This window comes from Capricornis sumatraensis, chromosome 3, assembly GCF_032405125.1.
Source record: "Capricornis sumatraensis isolate serow.1 chromosome 3, serow.2, whole genome shotgun sequence".
Taxonomy (NCBI): Eukaryota; Metazoa; Chordata; class Mammalia; order Artiodactyla; family Bovidae; genus Capricornis; species Capricornis sumatraensis.
The window spans coordinates 42698594-42723963 of record NC_091071.1 but is presented as its reverse complement, the minus strand read 5'-3'; the positions used below and the strand labels follow the sequence as shown (position 1 = coordinate 42723963).

At 36.5% G+C, this 25370-nt stretch overlaps 1 protein-coding gene and 2 pseudogenes across 1 annotated transcript; all 3 read right to left on the bottom strand.

The window, feature by feature from the left end:
• Nucleotides 1-1823: 1823 nt before the first annotated feature.
• Nucleotides 1824-2942, bottom strand: LOC138076230 (olfactory receptor 4A47-like; annotated as a pseudogene).
• Nucleotides 2943-11735: 8793 nt separating this feature from the next.
• On the bottom strand, nt 11736-12654 carry LOC138076444 (olfactory receptor 4A47-like; annotated as a pseudogene).
• A 9986-nt stretch (nt 12655-22640) lies between these two features.
• LOC138075848 (olfactory receptor 4A47-like) lies at nt 22641-23570 on the bottom strand. The gene has a single exon (XM_068967904.1). The coding sequence runs from the start codon at nt 23568-23570 to the stop codon at nt 22641-22643; it is 930 nt and encodes a 309-aa protein (XP_068824005.1).
• Between the last annotated feature and the right edge of the window lie 1800 nt (nt 23571-25370).

Sequence of the window (25370 nt, the reverse complement as noted above, 5' to 3'; positions counted from 1 at the left end):
TTGATATTAAAGAGAAGACAGCAGAGTATTGAATTATTTGGTAAAGAGTCATCAAAAATTGTAATTCCATATAATAAGGAGCAGCTTGGTGCTCATTTAATGTTTGATGAAGATTGGCAGATTGCCATAGGAAATTATTGCGGTCAAATTTTGCATCATTTACCCTCACATGCTTTGTTAACTCAAAATAAAAAAAAAGGAGGGGAGGATTTAAGTATAGTTCTCCCCATCAGATTTTATAACATGCTCTCTTTGTAATAAATAACCTAAATGCTGATTCGTCTGGAACAACAAAATGCAAAGCCATTGGTAAAGTGGAAGGACCTCCTCTCCGGACACTGGAAATGTCCCGACCCATTATTAACTGGCGGTAGAGGATGTGCTTGTATTTTTCCACAGGACGCAGATTTGCCAATTTGGATCCTGGACAGAAGAGCCATAAAAATGTTAACAGGCCCTCTGGCCAGAAGATGATGTAAAACCACCTGGGAGCTTTTGTATACGGGAAGGTATGCAAGAGGAAAGCCTGGTCTCAATAAGGGTCAGGACTGCTGCCCCTGCATAACTCTGCATATTCCATTATTTCTTTATGTACAACTTGGCGTATATAAGCTGCTTTTGAAAATAAAGTTGTGGGTCTGGCACCAATGCTTGGCTCCCCCATGTCATTCTTTTCTCCCTTTCTGGCTGAATTCCCATCTGGAGCATGGAGGGTCATCGTGTCTACTTATTTGCCCTGGCTTCTAAGACCCACATGAGAGAGAGCCCAAGGCGGGGCACCCTCCGCTATTCAAGCGGGCGCCGATGGCCTACGTAGATGGTGCAATTTCCTTGTCTTGGAACTTTATTGGTTTTCCACGTAAACCAAGTTATTCAGCCTCTTTACTCCACTTATTTTCCTACTACACTATTTCTTTCTAATCTCCCTCCATATCTTTAATTAAGCAATTAATTCCCCAGATGCTGACTCCATCCCCGCTTCGAATTCCCTGGATCCACCAGGGCTGGAACCTGGCAGGAACTATAATGAGTTAGATCTGTGAAGACTGTATGGAAAGATCTTCAGAAAACTGAGTTGCAAAAGGCAAAATTTATTAACAGAGACATACAGGCAAACACACATGAAAATATGCTTTTTTTGCAAAAATTATTATTTGAGGAGTCTTAGAAACAGAGGAGCCTCTTGGACTGCCATCTATGGGGTCACACAGAGTCAGACACGACTGAAGTGACTTAGCAGCAGCAGCAGCAAAAACAGTATAGTGACTGCATCTGGAAAAACTGGGAAACTCTGATATTGGGTGAACAGGAGGTATATTTTATATGATTCTATTTTGTAGGGATTCTATTTTTTTAACATTTATTATTGTCCATCATACTTTTCAATTTTCTATGCAAAGGAAAATGTTACAGTAAATTTTCATATGTAACAAATGAAAGTGAAAGAAGATAGAATATAGTATTAAATATTTTAATTAGTAAAATTAAAAGTGACTATAAAAATAAGAATCTAGTCACAAGAAATGAGAAGTAATAAAGTAATGCATAATAGTTAATTATTTTTGTAATATTGACAAATGCATTGCATATTACTTACTGACTATTTTAAATGAATTTCACCTTTCCAGTTGCAGTGATGAACTAGACATTACTGTTTACATTCAAGGAGGGAAACTCCCATTAATAACATAAACATAAATTTTATTCTTTAATAAAACATAATAAATTATTCAGAGAAAAGGAAAGTTTACATCAGAATAATAGACTTTGATATTTGAACTAAATTCCTAGTGTTAAACTACTCTCTGTAATGCATAATGCACTTAGTTACAGCTTGATCTCACTTTTTCTGTCCAGAGCTTCTTTATAGCATTCATGATCTCAGAACTTCTTAGACTGTAGATTAATGGGTTTGTCATGGGACTTATGACTATATAAAACATTCTCAATGATTTGTCAATGGGGAAGGTCTTAGCAGGTCTTGCATACATGAAAATACAAGGAACAATGAAGCAGACAACCACAGTGATGTGGGAACCTCAGGTCTGGAGGGCTTTCTGCCTCCCTTCCTGACTCAGGTCTTCAGAGAGTGCAGGATGACTCCATACAATACGAGTAAAAGCAGAAAAACAAGAGTGCAGATCAGTCTCCCACTGGCCACAATTAAGATGCCAATGACAAGGGTGTCAGCACAGATAAGTTTCAATAAGGGGAACATGTCACACATAAAGTGATCAGTGATATTGGGATCACAAAAAGGGAGCCCATAAACAGTGCTAACTTGAATAATTGACTGCTGAAAACCTCCAACACAGGATACTAGCAGCAGTATAACACATATCCTTTTCCTCATGATCACCGATAATGCAAGGGCTTACAGATGGCCACATAGAGGTCATAGGCCATCACAAACAGAAAAGGTATCTCAGATCCACCAAAAAATTTCTCTGTAAACAGTTGGGTCATACAGGATTCAAAGGATATGGTGTTTTCTCCAAAGAACAAGTCTGAAATCAATCTGGGAGAAGCAGAAGAGGAATAAACTAAATTTATAAATGATAAACTAGCAAGAAAAACTGCATTGGTGAGTTCAGGGTCTTACTGACAGCTACAGTCACAATAAGCAGATTTCCCACTACAATCAAAATGTAGAATAAGAAAATAACAAAAATGACTTTCTGCTCCTTTGGATTATGTGTGAGGCCCAAGAGGATGAAATAAGTTACTTGTTCCTTGGTTCCTTCTTGTCTGTACAGGTGCTATCTTCACATGTTAGAAGCAGTGTACCTACAAAACTTTGGGAAAACTTTTAAATGAATTATAATTTTCATCTTTTGTTATAAATTCAATTAAAAGAATGTATGTAGGGAAATTTTTCATGTTCAATGTGTTTTTGACTTTGTAATTGACAAGTTAAATAAAGTAGAGTTACTTGCCCTCATGACTAGGACTAGGGAACAGATAATTACAGATCCATGTATTAAGTTATAAGGATAATCACAGAGGCTAAGAGCTGTAGTATAGGGATATATCCATCAAAATGGAATCAGAGAAGAATTTCCAGAAGAATTGTTTTAGCTGATTTAAAAAAAAAAAAACTTGAAAGCAATCTTGGGAAAGAAGATTGGAAATGGAGGAATCAACCTGCTTAACTTCAGACTATACTACAAAGCTGCAGTCATCAAGAAAGTATGGCACTGACACAAATATAGATGAGTGAACAAAATAGGAAGCCCAGAGATAAATCCACACACCTATGGACACCTTATTTTTGACAAAGGAGGCAAGAATATACAATGCAGAAAGGACAATCACTCTAACAAGTGGTGCTGTGAAAACAGGTCAACCACTTGTAAAAGAATGAAACTAGAACACTTTCTAACACCATATACAAAAAATAAACTCAAAATGGATTAACGATCTAAATGTAAGACCAGAAACTATAAAACTCCTAGAAGAGACCATAGGCAAAATACTCTCTGACATAAATCACAGCAGGGTCCTCCCTCTATGACCCACCTCCTAGACTTATGGAAATAAAAGCAAAAATAAACAATAGGACCTAATTAAACTTAAAAGCTTTTGCACAACGAAGGGAACTATAAACAAGGTGAAAAGACACCCTTCAGAATGGGAGAAAATAATAGCAAAGGAAGTGACTTACAAAAAAGTAATCTCAAAAATATACAGGCAGTTCATGCAGCTCAATACCAAAAAAATTAACAACCCAATCAAAAAATGGGCCAAAAAATTAAACAGAAACTTCTCCAAAGAAGACATACAGATGGCTAACAAACACATGAAAAGATGCTCAACATCACTCATTATTAGAGAAATGCAAATCAAAACCACAATGAGGTACCATCTAATCCCGGTCAGAATGGCTACTATCAAAAAGTCTATGAACAGTAAATGCTGGAGAGGAGAAAAGGGAGAAAAGAGAATCTTATTACACTGTTGGTGGGAATGCAAACCAGTACAGCCACTATGGAGAACAGTGTGAAGATTCCTTTTAAAAACTGGAAATAGAACTGCCATATGACCCAGCAATCCCACTTCTGGGCACACACACTGAGGAAACCAGAATTGAAAGAGATGCATGTACCCCAATGTTCATTGCAGCACTGTTTACAATAGCTAGGATGTAGAAGCAACCTAGATGTCCATCAGCAGACAAATGGATAAGAAAGCTGTGGTTCATATACACAATGGAATATTAATCAGCTATTAAAAAGAATGCATTTGAATCAGTTCTAATGAGATGGATGAAACTGGAGCCTATTATGCAGAGTGAAGTAAGTTAGAAAGAAAAACACCAAAACAGTATATTACACATATATATGGTATTTAGAAAGATGATAATTATGACCCTATATGCGAGACAGCAAAAGAGACACAGATATAAAGAACAGATTTTTGGACTCTGTGAGAGAAGGTGAGGATGGGATGATTTGAGAGACCAGCACTGAAACATGTATATTATCATATGTTAAGTAGGTCATCAGTCCAGGTTTGATGAATGAGACAGGGCACTTGGGGCCAGTGCACTGGGAGAACCCTGAGGGATGGGATGGCGAGGGAGGTGGGAGAGAGGTTCAGGATGGAGAACACATGTACACCCATGGCTGATTCATATCAATGTATGGCAAAAACCACCACAATATTGTAAAGTAATTAGCTATCAATTAAAATAAATTAATTAATTAAAAAGAAAATAAAAATTGTATTTTCTCTTTTCCATTTTAAAGACAAACTCACTTTTTTTGTTGTTATGATTATTTCCCAAAATCACTTTTTCATCCTAGAACTTACTCATAGTATTTTCACGTCTAAATTTCTGAATACGAAGTTTAAGAAGTTTAACAAATGCCTTATCATGACATAAAATGTACCCAACCTTGGGTACAAATACACAAATAAGCAGAGCACAAAAACTAAGATGACCGCAGTGATGTGAGAGACATAGGTGGAGAGAACTTTGCATCTCCCCTCCAAGCTATGTCTCTAGGGAGGACAAGATGACCACATAGGAGACCAACAGGTGAAAATATTTTAATAGGTAAATGAACCAATGGTTGACAGCAACAGAGACCGAGGATGTGAATTCCATTCAGACAAGTTTCAGTAAAGGGTTCAAGGCACACAAGAATGGTCCATGACATTGAACCACAGACAGGCAGCCACACTATGAAGATCTGTGTGATTGCAAATACAACCCTCCAGCTCCTATTACTTGAAAGAGATAGCCACATTCCTTTCACTCATGATGGTTTCACAGTTCAAGGTTTTGTAGATGGCCACATAGTGCTCATTGGCAACCACTATGGGCGGGAAGATCTCAGCAGCAAAAGATACTCAGCAAAGACATGAGTCCTGGACTTCCTGAAAGAGATGATTGCTTTCTTACAGCAAGTGACAGTTGGTATTTCAGGTGTTACAGATGAAGAACAGCAGATGTCCACAAGGGACAGAAACACAGCAGGAACTGTAAGCTCTACACAAATTTACAAAAGGTGACTTTTAACTGAAGACATCTTTTCATATCTGTGTCACAGTTTTGTACTCTAAAGATATCAGCTCCTCTAAAATCAATCCACACATCAACAGAAAATTAGATTAAAGATTTACTGAGCATGGCCATGCCAATCAGAACAAGATCATTTCTCCCTCAGTCAGTCTCTCCCATCAGGAAGCTTCCATAAGCCTCTTATCCTTCTTCATCAGAGGCCAGAGAAAATGAAAATCACAGTCAAAGAAAACAAACCAATCTGATAACATGGACCACAGCCTTGTCTAATTTAGTGAAACTGTGAGCCATGCCATGTAGGGCCACCCAAGACAGATGGGTCATTGTGGAGAGTTCTGACAAAATGTGGGCCACTGGAGAAGGGAATGGAAAACCACTTCAGTATTCTTGCTTTGAGAACCCCATGAACAGTATGAAAAGGCAAAAAGATAGAACAGTGAAAGATGAACTCCGCAGGGTGGTAGGTGCCCAATATGCTAGTGGAGATCAGTAGGAAAATAACTTCAGAAAGAATGAAGAGATGGAGCCAAAGTAAAAACAACATCCATTTGTGAATGAGACTGGTGATGGAAGCAAAGTCTGATACTGTAAAGAGCATTATTGCATAGGATCCTGGAATGTTAGGTCCATGAATCAGGGCAAATTGAAAGTCGTCAAGCAGGAGATGGCAAGAGTGAACGTCGAAAATTTAGGAATCAGTTAAGTAAAATGGACTGGAATAGGTGAATTTAATTCAGATGACTATTGTATCTACTACTGTGGCAAGAATCCTTTAGAAGAAATGGAGTAGCCATCATAATCAACAGAAGAGTCCAAATGCAATACTTGGATGCAATCTCAAAAAAGACAGAATGATCTCTGTTTGTTTCCATGGCAAACCATTCAACATCACGGTAATCCAAGTCTATACCCCGATGAGCAATGCTGAAGAAGCTGAAATTAAGTGGTTCTATGAAGACCTAGAGAACTAACCTTCTAGAACTAACACCCCCCCAAAAGATGTCATTTTCATATAGGGCACTGGAATGCAAAAGTAGGAAGTCAAGAAACACCTGGAGTATAAGGTAAATTTGGCCTTAGACTACAGAATGAAGCAGGGCAAAGGCTAATGGAGCTTTGCCAAAAGAATGCACTGGTCACAGCAACCACACCGTTCCAACAACACAAGAGAAGACTCTACACGTGGATATCACCAGATGGTCAATACAAAATCAGATTGATTATATTTTTTGCAGTCAAAGATGGAGAAACTCTATACAGTCCGCAAAAACAAGACCAGGAGCTGACTGTGGTTCATCCTTATTGGCAAATTCAGACTTAAATTGAGAAAAGTAGGGAAAACGACTAGACCATTCAGGTATGACATATGTCAAATCCCTTATGATTACACAGTGGAAGTGACAAACAGATTCAAGGGATTAGAACTGATTGACAGAGTGCCTGAAGAACTATGGATGGAGGTTCGTGACATTGTACAGGAGACAAGGATCAAGACAGCCCAAGAAAAAGAAATGCAAAAAAGCAAAATGGCTGTCTGAGAAGGCCTTACAAATAGCTGTGAAAAGAAGAGAAGCGAAAAGCAAAGGAGAAAAGGAAAGACATACCCATTTGAATGCAGAGTTCCAAAGAATCGCAAGGAGAGATAAGAAAGCCTTCCTCAGTGATCAATGCAAAGAAATAGAGGAAAAGAACAGAATGGGAAAGACTAGAGATCTCTTCAAGAAAATTAGAGATACCAAGGGAACATTTCATGCAAAGATGGGCTCAATAAAGGACAGAAATGGTATGGACCTAACAGAGTCAGAAGATATTAAGAAGAGGTGGCAAGACTACACAGAAGAACTCTACAAAAATGATCTTCATGACCCAAATAACCACGATGGTGTGATCACTCACCTAGAGTCAGACATCTTGGAATGTGAAGTCAAGTGGGCCTTAGGAAGCATCACTTTGAACAAAGCTAGTGGAGGTGATAGAATTCCAGTGGAGCTATTTCAAATCCTGAAAGATGACACTGTGAAAGTGCTGCACTCAATATGCCAGCAAATATGGAAAACTCAACAGTGGCCACAGGACTGGAAAAGGTCAGTTTTCATTCCAGTCCCAAAGAAAGGCAATGCCGAAGAATGTTCAAACTACCACACAATTGCACTCATCTCACATGCTAGTAAAGTAATGCTTAAAATTCTCCAAGCCAGGCTTCAGCAATATGTGAACCATGAACTCCCTGATGTTCAAGCTGGTTTTAGAAAAGGCAGAGGGACCAGAGATCAAATTGCCAACATGCACTGGATCATCAAAAAAGCAAGAAAGTTCCAGAAAAACATTTATTTCTGCCTTATTGAGTATGCCAAAGCCTTTGACTGTGTGGATCACAATAAACTGGAAAATTGTGAGAGATGGGCATACCAGACCACCTGACCTGCCTCTTGAGAAACCTGTATGCAGGTCAGGAAGCAACAGTTAGAACTGGACATGGAAAAACAAGCTGGTTCCAAATAGGAAAAGGAGTACATCAAGGTTGTATATTGTCACCCTGCTTATACTTATATGCAGAGTACATCATGAGAAATGCTGGGCTGGAAGAAGCACAAGCTGGAATCAAGATTGCCAGGAGAAATATCAGTAACGTAAGATGTGAAAATAGGACCATCTTTTTGGCAGAAAGTGAAGAATAACTAAAGAGCCTCTTGAAGAAAGTGAAACAGTAGAGTGAAAATTTAACTTATAGCTCAACATTCAGAAAGCTGATCATGGCATCTGGTCCCCTCACTTCATGGCAAGTAGATGGGGAAACAGTGGAAACATTGGCTGACTTTATTTTGGGCTCCAAGATCACTGATGTTGGAGACTGCAGCCATGTAATTAAAAGACACTTGCTCCTTGGAAGAAAAGGTATGACCAACCTAGACAGCATATTAAAAAGTAGAGGCATTACTTTGCCAACAACGGTCCATCTAGTCAAAGCTGTCGTTTTTCCAGTAGTCATGTATGGATGTGAGAGCTGGACAATAAGAAACTTGAGTGCCAAGAATTGCTGCTTTTGAACTGTGGTGTTGGAGAAGACTCTTCAGAATCTCTTGGACTGGAGGACATCCAACCAGCCCATCTTATAGGAAATTAGTCCTGAATATTCATTGGAAGGACTGATTTTGAAGCTGAAACTCCAGTACTCTGGGCACCTGATGAGTAGAACTAACTCATTGAACAAGACCCTGATGCTGGGAAAGATTGAAGGTGAGAAGAGAAGGGGACTACAGAGGGTGAGATGGTTTGATGGCATCACCGACTCGATGGACATGGGTTTGGGTAAACTCTAGGAGTTGGTGATGGACAGGGAGGCCTAGCCTGCTGCAGTACATGGGGTTGCAAATAGTTGGACATGACTGAGTGACTGAACTGAAATGAAAATTAACCTTCCAACAGTAAATCTTATTGAAAATAATAACTGAATAGTATTTTTTGACTAAACTATTTTAAATTTATTTTAACCTCATTTCAAAATATATTATTTATCTTACTTATATTTAATGTATTATTTTTAATATAAATTTATTTATTTTAATTGGAGGTTAATTACTTTACAAGATTGTATTGGTCTTGCCATACATCAACATGAATCCGCCACAGGTATACACGTGTTCCCCAGCCTGAACCCCTCTCCCTCCTCCTTCCCCATATTTTGTTTATAACATTTGGAACATAAATATACAAACTTAGGCATACCTCTAAAAAAGAACAATAATGAGTGACTGCTAGCCTCTTTACTTATCAAAATGTATTATACATCATAGCAATTATATTATGTGCCAATTCGCACATGAATATAGAGATCAATGAAAAAGAATAGAGTCTTGAATCAGATCCAAATACATTGGACTTCAGGATACAATATTCAGAATTTCAAATCAAAAGGGAAAAGATATTTATGTGACTATTTCAAAAAACCCTAAAAATTAGAGAAACAACTGAAAATTCAATCCATATTTAACTCCTATAGCAAAATTAATTCAAGACAAATCAAAACTTTTCATATGATATCAAAAATGTTTCAAAAATTAAATACTAAAACAGAACTGAAGCATTGTCACAATAGAAATGAGAAAATTTTTCATAAGCAGTATACAAAAATTTGAATATAAAATATAGAAATATTACATGCAAAAGCACTCCGCATAGGATAAAATGTTAAGAACATATAACCAAAAAGTATTAATTATATATGCAATGTGAAAGAGATCATTTCTTTTATATATAATCTCAGTTAAGTTCAGTTCAGTTCAGTTCAGTCGCTCAGTCGTGTCCGACTCTTTGCAACCCCATGAATCGCAGCATGCCAGGCCTCCCTGTCCATCACCATCTCCCAGAGTTCACTCAGACTCACGTCCATCGAGTCCGTGATGCCATCCAGCCATCTCGTCCTGGGTTGTCCCCTTCTCCTCCTGCCCCCAATCCCTCCCAGCATCAGAGTCTTTTCCAATGAGTCAATTCTTTGCATGAGGTGGCCAAAGTACTGGAGTTTCAGCTTTAGCATCATTCCTTCCAAAGAAATCCCAGGGTTGATCTCCTTCAGAATGGACTGATTGGATCTCCTTATATAATCTCATAAAAATCAAAAATTGAATGAAATAAATAAGACATATATATATATATATATATATATATATATATATATATAATCCACAAAGAATAAATACAAATCAAATAAACATATAGAATGATGCCCAGCTAAATTATGTCAAAAGGGTAGCAAAGTATAAAAATAACTTTAATCAGTTGTCATAAATATTTATCAGGTACTGGACTTGAAAACGTGGACAAAAGAATTCTCACTGACAGTAGATGATACTGTAGCTGTTGTACAACCTTAGGAACCATAGTTTATCAATAACTATCAATATCAGCATTTTAAATGCAAATGTTACCTGATTATTGATTCAAATATCAAATCAGCAATTCTATGCCTCGGAAATCATATTTGCACATATTCAAATGTATATTTGGATATACATATTCAAATAAATGTATTTATTTGAAAGCTCTTTGTCATAAAAATGTTTAGCAACCGCATAAAAAGGAATGGGCATATGGATTTTAAAATAAATTTGTAAGGAGCATTGTGAAACATGAAAAAAGTTAAGGGATATGTTTGAGCTGGTACTGAAATATCTTTAAGATGTGGCATAGTAAAAGCAAATCTGATATATACAGAAAAAACAAAAATACATATGGTAAATAGACTAGCATTTGCAAAGATTTTTACCAGATGAAAATCAAGAAAAAAATTTAGATTCTACATCTTAGAATGAAGAATGGAAAATATTAAGAGAAAAGGGGGAAATTTGTTTGGCACTTCACCCCATATTATTTGGTTTTATTTATTCTGTTTATTATTATCTATTTTACTTTAATTTTTGTGAACACTTACAGTATTAAAGTGAAAAATGTGTGTATAATGCAACTGAAATATGCTAACAAAGGGACCTATATAGAATTAAATATTTTAAATTGTAAAAATTAAAAATTTCACTTAAATTACAAGAGTTTAAACAAAAATTATCTGTCTCTGAAAAAGAGTGAAAAAGGTAAATGCATAAAATGATTAAAAATCAATGTTACTATATTGTACTTTTCTCACTTCATAATTAATTATTAATTCCTTACTATACAGGAAATCAGAGAAGGTGATGGTTCCCCACTCCAGTACTTTTGCCTGGAAAATCCCATGGGCAGAGGAGCCTGTTAGGCTGCAGTCCATGGGGTCACAAAGAGTCAGACCTGACTGAACTTCACGTTCACTTTTCACTTTCATGCACTGGAGAAGGCAATGGCACCCCACTCCAGTGTTCTTGCCTGGACAATCCCAGGGATGGGGGAGCCTGATGGGCTGTCGTCTATGGGGTCGCACAGAGTCAGACATGACTGAAGTGACTTAGCAATAGCAACAACATACAGGTATTACACATTTCTAGGTACAGTGATAAAGATTATTATGAACCTTACATTTTAGCATGGAGGAAACTGTTATTAATAGCACAGCTGTAAAGGTGTAATCTTTAATTACAATTATCATAAACTCTTTGAAGAAAGATAACTTTTTCTTTTTAAACAAAATATTTAAAATCAGAATCAAATTTTAAAATGGCTTCTGCATTCTAAGGAAATGGACCTTGATGACAAATGACTCCCTTTATTGTAGCTGATGCAATTATTTAATATGAAATATAATGTTTCTTCTCAAGAGTTTCTTCATAGCATAAGTTAACTCAGAACTTCTTATACTGTAGATTAATGGGTTCAGCATGGGGGTTATGACTGTATAAAACACTCTCAATAATTTGTCATTGGGGAATGTTTTAGCAGGTCTTGCATACATGAAAATACATGGAACAAAGAAGCAGACAACCACAGTGATGTGGGAAACCACATGTCTGGAGGGCTTTCTGCCTCTCTTCCTGACTCCGGTTCTTCAGAGAGTGCAGGATGACTCCACAGGAGACGAGTAAGAGCAGAAACACGATAGAGCAGATCAGTCCTCCACTGGCCATAATTAAGATGCCAGTAACACAGGTGTCAGTACAGACGAGTTCCAATAAGGGGTACCTGTCACACATATAGTGGTCAATGACATTGGGACCACAGAATGGGAGCCCATAAACAGTGCACAGTTGAATTACTGAGTGCAAGAAACCTCCAACCCAGGACACCACCAGCAGCACAACACACACCCTCTGCCTCATGATCACCAAATAATGCAAGGGCTTACAGATGGCCACATAGCGGTCATAGGCCATGACCAGCAGAAGGAAGACCCCTGCTCCAGCAAAAAGGTTCCCTGCAAACAGCTTGGTCATACAAGATTCAAAGGATATGTGTTTTCCCCCGAATAACAACTCTGAAATCAATCTGGGGGTGATAGAAGTGGGGTAAGTGACATCCATACATGATAAGCTGGCAAGAAAAAAAGTACATCAGTGAGTTCAGGGTCTTATTGACAGCTAGAGTCACTATAATAAGAAGGTCAAAAGGTAGATGAACAAGAACAAAACTAAAAGGACTTTCCACTCCCTTGGATTCTGTGTGAGACCCAGAAGTACAAAGTAGATTACATTATTTCTTGATTCCATCTAATCTGGACAGGTGCTGACTCCACATATTCAAACAGTTTACCTAAAAACAAAGGGGATAACAGTTAAAGGGTAAAAATGCTCAAATGTATAAGAATACATTTTTATATATCCATTCACTGTAAGAACATCAACAGAACATCCATTTGTGTCTAATGTGTCATAGACATTTTGATTATCAAGTTGAAAAAGGCATAGTTCTTTTTTTTTACCTCAGTAATATGACATAGAACAAAAAAACAAGCATTCCAGACACATGTATTAGTTAGTTAGTTAGTTAGTTCAGTCGCTCAGTCGTGTCCAACTCTTTCCGACCCCATGAATTGCAGCACCCAGGCCTCCCTGTCCATCACCAACTCCCAGAGTTCACTCAGACTCACGTCCTTCAAGTTGGTAATGCCAAAGACACATGTATTAAGTTCCATTAAATTCACACAGCACCGAAGAGTCAGAATATAGGAGTATATGAAGTGGTATCACAGAAGACGTTCAAGAGGAAGTAATGCTTCAGCTGAGTGTAAAAAATAATTGAAAGTATAAAGAAATAGACAGTCATGAAAAGGTGCAGCATTTATAAAGACACAAATATAATACATGAAACACACTTAACATAATACACAAAATCAGTGTGGGTAGATGAATGTGTGAATAGAAGATCCTTGCCCTAAATTGTCTCAAACCTCACTGACACTTCAGTCTTTCAGTGGTTATTTCCCATTTTGGACCAATCAATTAGACTGCAGCAGTCTAATCTTCTATCTCCAGTCCTTACCTTTCTCCTAAATTTCAAATGCTTATTTGCAACATCTCTAACTTTGAAACCCAACTGAATAGAAATTTACTATTTGTAAAACATGACTTCTAGTTTTCCAGAATAAACATGAATATTTTCTAAATAAAATTTAAAGAGGCATTCCTTATCCCATTAAATACTATAATTTTCATGTTAATGTTCAGACAAAATTTCAGTGCTCTTTACTCATTTGTCACTTTCATAAAACTTAAATAAATCCTACTAACTCTGCTTTCAAAATATATCACAGATTTGATCATTCCCTACTTCTTAATTTCTTCCTGACCCACTGTAACAGCCTCCTACTAAGTCTCTCCACATTTATACTGGACTCAAAAGTTGGTTCTCCTGAAGCAGACCAAATTGTCCTTTTTAATCTTATTCTGATAACATTGCTCTACTTCTCCAAACTCTTACAGTATATTCCAATCATGCACTCATAGTTTAATGTAACACATTTAATATTTACAGTAGCAAGAACTGTAATCTTTATTACAGAAGTGAAGAAATTAACACTCAGAATATCTAATTCACTTTCTCAAGTACACATTTTTAAGTGCTATACCTAGAATTGAATCTGTTTGATTGATTTCAAAGTAATTAACTTTCTTATATAATAAAGAAAGTCTCACAGCTGTGAGCTTGGTTTCCACTATTTAATGTTAGTCTTACCTTCTGGAGGCTTGTTCAGAACCTGAAGAATCACTTAAAGTTATTCATAAACACTTGAAATTATTTTTCATCCAGTTTGACAATAGAGAACAAAAGGCCACTTTATTACTTGAGCATATAGTTTATTTACCACTTACTACATGGAGTCTTCTAATTATTCAGGTCATTTTAAAGTGCAGTGTAAATTATTTGAAAGGAATTCCTTGGTGCACACACTGAAAAACAAGTTTATTGCATTAGAAAATAAATCAAAATGACCAGCAAATCCTACATATACATAGAAGAAATCAGCTAGCTATTTGGCAGGGAAATTTTTCACAAGTAACTTCTTTCCTACTAACTTTAAAAATAAATATAGCATTTGACTGTTCAGTTCTTTTCACTCTGTCATGTTAACATGCCCAGACTAGTTGATTGTGATTTTGAAAGACATTCCCATGATTCTTTTTAAGCCATGCTCAGTTGGTAAAGAATCTACCTGGAGTGCAGGAGACCTGGGTTCGATCCCTGGGTCAGGAAGATCCCCTGAAGAAGGAAATGGCAACCTACTCAAGCATTCTTGCCTGGAAAATCTTATGGACAGAGGAGCCTGGTGGACTGCAGTCCATGGGGTCACAGTCGGACACGACTGAGCGACTAACACTAACTAACTAATATGTCTAAGAAAGGACCTCCTTAAGTTTGTATGCCAGTTACTAAGCGAATAGCATCTTCTTTCTATTAGGGGTGAAGATCACGGGATATTTCATCCCTTTCAGCTGCAATTATCACTAAGTCTTGAACTGTGTCCAAGGTTGATTCTTGTTTAATTAATTCATTGTGATTGTACACAAAGGTTTTAAAGAACATCTATAAGGGCTTTCCTGGTGGCTCAGCAATGAAGAATTCACTTGCCAATGTGTTAGATTCAGATTTGTCCCCTGAGTTGGGAAGATCCCCTGGAGAAGGAAATAGCAACCCATTCCAGTATCCTTGCCTGGGAAATCTCATGGACAGAGGAGCCTGGCAGGCTACAACCTGTAGGGTGGCAAAAGAATCAGACATAACCTAGATAGTAAACAACAACAAAAAAAAAATATGTGAAGATATTAGTAGAGCAAATCACATAATTAATATCAGAAAGGTACAACATGCAAAAAAAGTAGCTTTAGAATTTTTATAAGGCTGCTATCAATAAGGATAAAATATAGACTCACTCATTTTGATCTAATGGACTTATTAATATATTCTCCCCTGCCATGGAAAGAATATCTTTCCTTTTATTTAATACTAGATTTAATCACCTTAAAATTTGGTTAAATAAATAAAATTATAGTAAAAATAAAATTAAATGTTTTAAGGTTTTAGATGTAACAACTAATAATTTATCCAATTAGTAATTGTTTTTAAAAGTTAGGGCACATTTCTTAGGCCAGCAACTGTGCTATGAGTTGGGACACAGCACTTAATAAAACCAGAGGGAAAATTATGTAGAAAGCTTTTTCTTGCATGGATATTACAAAAAGTCAGACAATAAGAAGCAGACGTTTAATATAGTAGTTATAGTCTTATTCAGGGCTTATAATGTAATAAATAGAATAATGTGACAGAAAAGAAGAGGGAGAAGTCTACTGTGGATAATGTAATTGGAGAAGTCCCTTCTTAAAAGGTTATATTTAAGCTGTGATTGAAAGGTAGGAAGTTGCTGTCTATAGAAGCACTGTTACAGAATAAGTAATACTAAATAAAAATTAAACCAATACAGTATTGTAAAGTAAAATAAAGTAAAAATAAAAATTAAAAAAAAATTATCTCCTTGCAGAGGTGACAGGACCTATATTTAGAAAAATATAAACTTTTCACAGGAATTTTTATGGCAGTGCTATGTTATAGAAGGACTTGTGAGAGTGTGCCCTCTTGTCTTATTCTAGATTTTAATGATTATATTCTAGATTTCAGCCTTTCTATGTTGCGGATGATGCTAGCTATAGATCTGTTATATATGGACTTTCTTATGTCAAGGTACATTCCTTCTATTTCCAATTTGTTGGGAGATATTTTTACAAAATAATGTTGAATTTCTATGTGAAAATTAACAACTCAAGGAAAAATTAAGAATATAATTCCACATAAAAAGCATCAAAAAAATAAAATATTTAAGTAAACTTAACCAAAGAGACAAGTCTTGTAAACCGAAAACTACAAAAGGTTACTGAGAGATATTATGGAACACACACAAATATGAAAAGACATTTATGATCTGGGACATGTAAAGGAATTAAGCTGTTAATATTATCTCAAGTGATCTACAGATCCAAATAGCAAAATTGACTTTGCAGAAATAGAAAAATCCATGGTAAAATTCATAAGAAATCTCAAGGACTCGAAATTGCCAAAACAATCTTGAAAACAAGAAAGCTGGGGGTCTCATACTTCCTGACTCTAAAACATACTATACAAAGCAATGGTAATCATGGCACCAGTATTCTAATAAAGATGGACAGCGGACTAATGGAATAAATAGAAAGTCTAGAAATAAACCTTTGTATATGTCTTTAGATAATTTTCAACAAGGGTGCCAAGAGTATTTAGTGGGGAAAAGATATTATAACAAGTTATAAAAAGGCAATCACAAAAAAGCAATTATTGTATGATTTCACTTACATAAAGCACTTAAAGCAGATTCATAATGGGGTTCCATGAGCTTAAATGGAGAATTTTGTTTAATGACTAATTTCAGTTTGGGAAGTTGGTTAAATTTAGGAGATGGATAGTGGTAGTTTTTGCATAACAAGTATGTGTCAATTTAAAATGATTAAAATTGTAAATTTTATTATGTATGTTTTACTAAGTCATGTCCAACTCTGCTGATCCCATTGGCTGCAGCAGACCAGGCTTCCCTGTCCTTTTTTGATCTCCTGGAGTCTGCTCAAAGTCATGCTCATTGAGTTTGTGATCCTATCTAACCGTCTCATCCTCTGTCATCCCCTTCTCCTCCTGCCTTCAATCTTTCCCAGAATCAGGGTCTTTTCCAATGAGTTGGCTCTTTGTATCAGGTGGCCAAAATATTGGAGCTTCAGCTTCAGCATCAGTCCTTCCAAGAATAGTCAGGGTTGATTTCCTTTAGGGTTGGCTGGTTTGATCTCTTTACTGCACAAGGGATTCCCAAGAGTCTTCTCCACTACCACATTTCAAAAGCATCAATTCTTTGACACTCAACCTTCTTTATGTATATATGACCACAATATTCAAAATAAATGTAAGAACTAAGGGACTTCTTTGGTGGGGCAGTGGATGGGAATCTGCCTGCCAGTGCAGGGGACATAGGTTCAATCCCTGGTCTTGGAAAATTCCACATGCTGCAGAGTGGTTAAGTCCATGCTCCACAACCACTGAGCACATGCTCTAGAGCCTGAGAGGCATGGCTTGAGAGCTGCATGCCAGAACTATCAAAGTCTGCATACTCCAGGGTCCTCTAGCCACAACTAATGAGCCCCAGTGCTGCAATTACTGAAGCTCAGGCACCCTAGAGACAGCAAGTCACAACTACAGAGCCCTCAGGCTGCAGCTATTGAAGCCCATGCATCTAGAGCCTATGCTCCTCAACAAAAGAAGCCACAGAAATAAGAAGCCTATGCACTGCAACTAGAGAGCAGCCCCCACTCTCCACAACTATAGAAATCCCAAGCACAGCAATGAAGACCCAGTGCAAGCAATAAATAAACAAAACAGTGTATGTGTTAGTAGCTCAGTCATGCCCAACTCTTTGCAGCCCCTTGGACTGTACCCCACCAGGCTCCTCTGTCCATGGGATTCCCCAGGCAAGAATACTGGAATGGCTTGCATTCCATGTCAAAAAAAAAAAAAAGAAGAAGAAGTCAGTTTCTTAAAAGGAACAAAAAGAAAAAAACCTAAGGTGACTTCATTAATTGGTTTATGATAGCTAGATAGCCCAAAGCATACGCAAATATCATTGGCTTCAGATAAACTTGGGTAACTTGTTTAAGAGGCAAATATGTTAATCCAATGGCAAAACCACTAAATTAAATTTTCTTTTTTTTAATGTAAATTTATTTATTTTATTTTTTAATTTAAATTTATTTATTTTAATTAGAGGCTAATTACTTTACAATATTGGGTGGTTTTGCCATACATCAACATGAATCTGCCACAGGTATACACGTGTTCCCCATCCTGAACCCCCTTCCCTCTACCATCCCTCTGGGTCGTCCCAGTGCACCAGCCCCAAGCATTCAGTATCATGCATCAAACCTGGACTGGCGATTCGTTTCATATATGATATTATGCATGTTTCACAATTAAATTTTCTATTTTTTATTTTATATTAGAGTACAGCTGATCAATAATGTGTTAGTGTCCAGTGTAAGGCAAAGGGACTGAGTTATACATATATATGTATCTATTGTATCAAATTCTTTTTCCATTTAGGTTATTACAAAATATTGAGTATAGTTCTCTGTGTTATAGAGTAGGCCCTTGTTGATTATCTATTTTAAAAATACTAGTGTGTATTGTCAATATCCAAGTATTATGTAATCAACTTGAGCAGCCTGCCAGTCTCCTCTGTCCATGGAATTTTTCAGGCAAGAATACTAGAGTGGGTTGCCACTGTCTGCTCCAGGGAATGCTCCCAATCCAGGGAGCAAACCCAAGTCTCTTGCATCTCTTGCATTGGCAGGTGGCTTCCTTACTACTAGTGCCACCTGGGGTTGTAATAAGTCACAATAAATTAAACATGTTTGCACTTCAGAAAAAATAAATCTCTAAAACATTTTTTTAGGTTTTCTTTTTTTCTTTCTTCTTTTATTTATTTTTATTTTTTGTGTGTGTGTGAGGGGCTATATTCTTCCTGGCAAAGCCCATGGACAGAAAATCCTGGCGGGTCATGATCCACACAGTTGCAAAGAGTCAGACAGGACTGAGGCAACCTAGCACCTAGCACAGAGCATGGCAAGAAGATCTCAGCAGCACAAGATGATTTAAGTCCTGAACTTCCTGAAAGAGATTATTTTTTCCCTAAAGCAAGTGTCACGTAGTATTTTAGGCATCATAGCTAAAGAACAGGAGCTATCTACAAGGGATTAGAAACAGGGGCAGGAACTGCAAGTTCAACCCAATGATACAATGGGTGACTTGTTAACTGAAAGCACCAATTCTTCTCTGGATAACAGTTTTTTTTAATACTCTAAAGGTATAAACTCTTTGTAAAGTAACCTTCTTAATGGGACTATTGGAGAAGGCAATGGCATCCCACTCCAGTACTCTTGCCTGGAAAATCCCAGGGACGGAGGAGCCTGGTAGGCTGCAGTCCATGGGGTCGAGAAGATTCGGACATGACTGAGCGACTTCACTTTGACTTTTCATTTTCATGCATTGGAGAAGGAAATGGCAACCCACTCCAGTATTCTTGCCTAGAGAATCCCAGGGATGGGGGAGCCTGGTGGACTGCCGTCTATGGGGTCGCACAGAGTCGGACACGACTGAAGTGACTTAGTAGCAGCAGCAGCAGCAATGGGACTATTAATGAAAATAATAGTTTTGAACATATTTTAAATTTATTTTAACAATTTTAAGCTAATTTTCATTTAAATATTTTTATCTTATTTATACTTAATTTATTATCTAATTTTTACTAATTTTGATATAGAAATATACAGGCTTAGGCAAAATTCTGAGAAAGAATACTAATAAGGGACTTCTGGAGTCTTCACATGTCAAAATATCTTAGATATCATAGTAATTATGTGGCAAGGTGCACATGAATAAAGAGATCAGTGGAAAGATTAAAGTTTTGAATTGGACCCAAATACAGTGGGAGTTCTAAATAAAATAGAATTTCAAATCAATGGCAAAAAGATAAATAGGTGGATATTTTTTAAAATTCTAAAATTTAAAGAACAAATACAATCAACCCCTATTTAAACTCCTAAATAAATTCAAGATGAATCAAATATTATAAAATGTAAGATTTGAAAAATGATTGGAAAATTAAGTGCAAAAGGAAAAAATAACTGAAGAACTTTTGGTGCAAGTGAAATGAGAAAATTCTTTCTAAGCAAGATGCATTTTTTTTAATTTAATATAAACTACAAGAAGTTTTACAGGCAAAAATAATTCTACATAGGATAAAAGGTTAAAAACAAATGGCCAGAAAACATTAACTATATATACAATGTAAAAGAGATCATTTCTTTTGCTTAAAAATCTCTCATAAAAATAAATAATTGAATGAATCAGATTAAAGATATATATATATAATCCACAAACAAATACAAATCAAATTAAACATGTGGGAAGATACTCAAACTTAATTATATCAAAAGGTTTGCCATTAAAGTAAAAAATAACTTTAATCAGATGTGATACATATATTTATCAGGTACTGGTTGTTGAGAATGTTGTCAAAAAAATCCACATGGACTATGGACAGAACAACAGCTGTTAGTGGGGCTTCCTCAATGGCTCAGTGAGTAAAAGAGACACAGGTTCGATTCCTAAGTCAGGAAGATCCCCTGGAGGAGAAAATGGCGACCCATTCCAGTATTCTTGCCTGAAAAATCCCAAGAACAGAGAAGCCTGGCAGGCTACACTCTGTGGAGTTGCAAAGAGTAGGACACAGCTGAGCAGCTAAGCACAGACACAGTAACTGTTAGTACAACCTCAAGAGCAATAGTTTGGATTGAATTAAGTCAGAAAGAGAAAAAGAAATATAGTATATTAATGTATCTGTATGGAATCTAGAAAAATGGTGTTGATTAATCTATTTGCAGGAAAGAAATGGAGATGCAGATATAGAGATGGGATTCATGGACACAGTAGGGTAAGGAAAGAATGAGATAAACAGAGAAAGTAGCATCGGCATATAAACACTACGTTGTGTAAAACAGATAACTGTGAGAAGCTGCTATAGAACACAGGGAGCCCAGCTTGGCACTCTCTGGTGACTTACAAGGGTGGAGTCAGGGGAGGAGAGGGAGGCTCAAGATGGAAGTGATGCTGGTTCAGTCACTAAGTCATGTCTGACTCTTGCAACCCCTGGACTGTAGAGTGTCAGGCTCCTCTGCCCAGGGGACTCTCCAGGCAAGAATCCTGGAGTGGGTTGCCATTTCCTTCTCCAGGGGATCTTCCTGACACAGGAATCAAACCCGGATCTCCTGCATTGCGGGCAGATTCTTTACTGACTGAGCTAGGAGGCAAGGTGACATGTGCATGATTATGACTAATTTGGGCTGTTGTATGGTAGAAACCAACACAACATTGTAAAGCAATTTTCCTCCAATTAAAATTAATTTTAAAAAAGAGAATGATATTTTGGCAATACATATCAATATCATCATTTTAAATGCATATACCACATGACCTTTGAATCAAATGTAATATCAACAATTCTATACCTAGGATCTTATATTTGCACATATTCAAAACCATACATTTATTGGAAACATAACTGTCCTAAAAAGTTTTGGAATCTCATGAAAAGAATAGACATTGATTTTGATATAAATTTATAGAGTGTTTTGAAAAATGAGAAAATCTAAGAAATACATATGGCCTGGTATGAAAATATCTATATGATATTGCATATCTATAAGATATTGCATAGCAAAGCAAGTGATGCATATATAGAAACAAAGAAATATACATATAGAGAATACACTTGCATCTGAAAAGATTACTAGGTAATAATTAAGAAACAAATTTAGGGTCAGCCTCTGAGAATGAGCACTGGAAGAAGCTGAGAGAAAAATAGAAAATTCATTTTACATTTCACCTCATATTGTTGGGATCTCCTTGTGGCTCAGACAGCAAAGAAATTGCCTGCAATGCAGGAGACCCAGGTTCCATCCCTGGGTTGGGAAGATCCCCTGGAAAAGGGAATGGTAATCCATTCCAGTATTCTTGCCCGTAGAATTCCATGGACAGAGGAGCTTGGTGGACTACAGTCTATGGGGTGGCAAACAGTCGGATTCTACTGAGTGACTACACTTTTGTAGCATTTAGCTTTCACTTATGCTATTTATTATCTATTTTACTTCAGTTTCATTGTAAACAGTATAAGTATAAAAGTAAAAATGTTGTGTATAATGCAAATGAAAAACAGTATAGGCAAGCCATACACAATTATGCATTTTAAATTGTATAAGTAAAAATGCTAACTTAAATGACAAGATGCTGAATAAAAATTACACTGTCCCTGAGAAAGAATAAAAATATAAATGCATAAGTTGATGAAAAATCAGTATAACTATGTAAAAATTTACTCTCTAATTCATTACATATCAACTCCTTGCTATATAGGCATTACACCATTCCAGATACACTGATGGGCAAGTAATTATAGTCTTTATATTCTAGAAAGTAGGAAAACTGCAGTTATACCATGGTTGTATAATCATAATCTTTAATTACTATTACCATAAACTCGAAGAAAGAGAAATCAGAACAACTTTTAAAATGACTTTTGCATTCGAAGAAAATGAACTTTGATGTCAAATGACTCCCTTCACGATGGATGATGCATTTATTTAATATGGGGTATGATGTTTCTTTTCCAGAGCTTCTTCATAGCATAAGTTAACTCAGAATTTCTTAGACTGTAGATTAGTGGGTTCAGCATGGGGGTTATAACAGTATAGAACACAGTCAATGATTTATCAATGTAGAAGGTCTTAGCAGGTCTTACATATATGAAAATACAGGGAACAAAGAAGCAGACAACCACAGTGATGTGGGAACCACAGGTCTGGAGGGCTTTCCGCCTCCCTTCCTGACTCAGGTTCTTCAGAGAATGCAGGATGACTCCATAGGAGATGAGTAAGAGCAGAAACACAACAGTGCAGATCAGCCCCCCATTGGCCAGCACTAAGATACCAATGACAAAGGTATCAGTACAGACGAGTTTCAATAAAGGGTACATGTCACAGAGAAAGTGATCAATGATATTGGGGCCACAGAAAGGGAGCCAATAAACAGTGCTAAGTTGAATTACTGAATGCAGAAAACCTCCAACCCAGGACACCACAAGCAGCACAACACACACCCTTTGCCTCATGATCACCAAATAATGCAAGGGCTTGCAGATGGCCACGTATCTGTCATAGGCCATGACCAGCAGAAGGAAGACCCCTGATCCAGAAAAAAGGTGCTCTGTAAAGAGCTGGGTCATGCAAGATTTGAAAGTTATGGTTTTTTCTCCAAAGAACAAGTCGGAGATCAATCTGGGGGTAATAGAAGAAGAATAAGTAATATCCATAAATGACAAGCAAGCAAGAAAAAAGTACATTGGTGTTTTCAGGGACTTACTGACAATTATAGTGACTATAATTAGAAAATTGCCCACCACAGTCAAAATGTAGAGAAACAGGAACATAACAAAAAGTGCTTTCCCCTCCTTTGGATTCTGTGTGAGTCCCAGGAGGACAAAGTAGGTTACATTGTTTTTTGACTCCATCTAATCTGTACAGGAGGTGACTTCATATAGTAGAAGCAACTTACCTACAAAACAAGGAGGGAAAGTTAAAGGGAGGAAATGTTCAAATGTAAGATTTTTTTTTTCCATTCGTTAGAAGAATGAGTATAGAACAACTATTTGTGTCTGATGTGTCATGGACAATTTTATTATCAAGTTGAAGACAGAGTTTCTGTCCCTCAATGCTATGACACACAACAAGAAATCAGGCAATTCCACACTCAGGTTATTAGTGCCATTAAATGAATATTCAAACAGTGCTGAGAGTCATAGTACAAGAGTGTATCAAATAGGTATGACAGAAGACTTTCCAGAGGAAGCAAAGCTTCAGCTTTGCTGAAGTGCAAAAAATAATTGAATTAATTTTAAAAAAAATAAGTTAGAGAAATCCAAAAAGTGCAGCAGTTATAGTCACAAAAGTCTAATACTTGAGGCCCACTTGAGATAATTTAATAATCAATGTGGGTAGATCAAACTGTGAATGGAAGTTTCCTGTCCTGAATTGTCTCAGACCTCACTGACACTTCTTAGGCTCTTAGGTGGATATTTCCCTTTTCCTGACAATTAAATGCTACAGCAGTGGTTTTGTGTCCCCACCCCTACCTCTCTTCTTACTTTGCAAACTTGGATATGCAACATCTCTAATTTTGACATCCAAGTGAATGGCAATTTAGTATTTAAAAACTTTTTAAATGTCCATAATAAACATAAGCATTTTCTATACAAAATTTAAATAAATGTTTCCTATTTATCTCATTAAATGCTTTTTCCATGTTATTATTCAGACAAAAAATTGCTGTACTCTTCACTCATTTGTTACTCTCATAAGCCTTTAATAAATCCTATTCACTCTACTATGAAAATATATCACAAATTTGATCATTTCCTACTTCTCATTTTATTCCTGGTCCACTGCAATAGGCTCCCAGCAAGTCTCTCCATGTTTATTCTAGCCTCCAACAATCGGTTCTCCTGAAGCAGCCCAAATGACATCACTCTACCGCTCAAAAATCCTAGAATATATTCTAATCATACAATCACAGTCTACTGTTTACAATATTGACAGTAGCAAGAACCGTAATCCTCATTTTATAATTGAAGAAACTAATGTTAGAAGATCTCATTCATTTTCCCAAAATCATACATTTCTAAGGGACAAATCTAGAGTTGAATCTAAGTTTGATTGATTTCAAAGTAATTAAATTTCTTACATAATAAAGACAGTCCCACAATTATGAGCCTGGTTCCCACTACTTACTGCTAATCTTACCTTGTGGAGGTTTGTTCAGAATCTAAGAGTGACTTTAAGTTACACGTAAAGGTTTGAAATTATTTTTCATCCAATTTGACAACAGAGGACAAAAGGTCACCTTATTACTTGAGGATGCATTTTATTTCATTTGACTATCTGTCCATTTTCTCTATGGAGTTTTCAGATTAATCAGAGACACATTTTTTATGCATTGTGTTGATTATTTGAAAGGAATTCCATGGTGCACACCCAGAAAAACAAAAGTTTACCATGTTAGGAAATTTATCAAAATGAGTAGCAAATCTTACATATACATAGAAGAAATGAACTAGTTATTTGGCAGGGAAGCTTTTCAGAAATAACATATTTCCTACTAACTTCAAAAAGAAAAATAATATTTGACTGTTTAGCCCTTTTCATTCTGTCATATTAATATGACCAGACTCATTGACTGAGATTTTGAAAGACATTCTTATAAATTTTTTTTTGTCATGCTTTAAGTCTATAAAAAGACCTGCTGAAAAAATGAT

Excerpts from the sequence above, each read along its gene's own strand:
- LOC138075848 (XM_068967904.1), bottom strand. The coding sequence starts at position 23,570 with ATGGAGTCAAAAAACAATGTAACCTACTTTGTCCTCCTGGGACTCACA.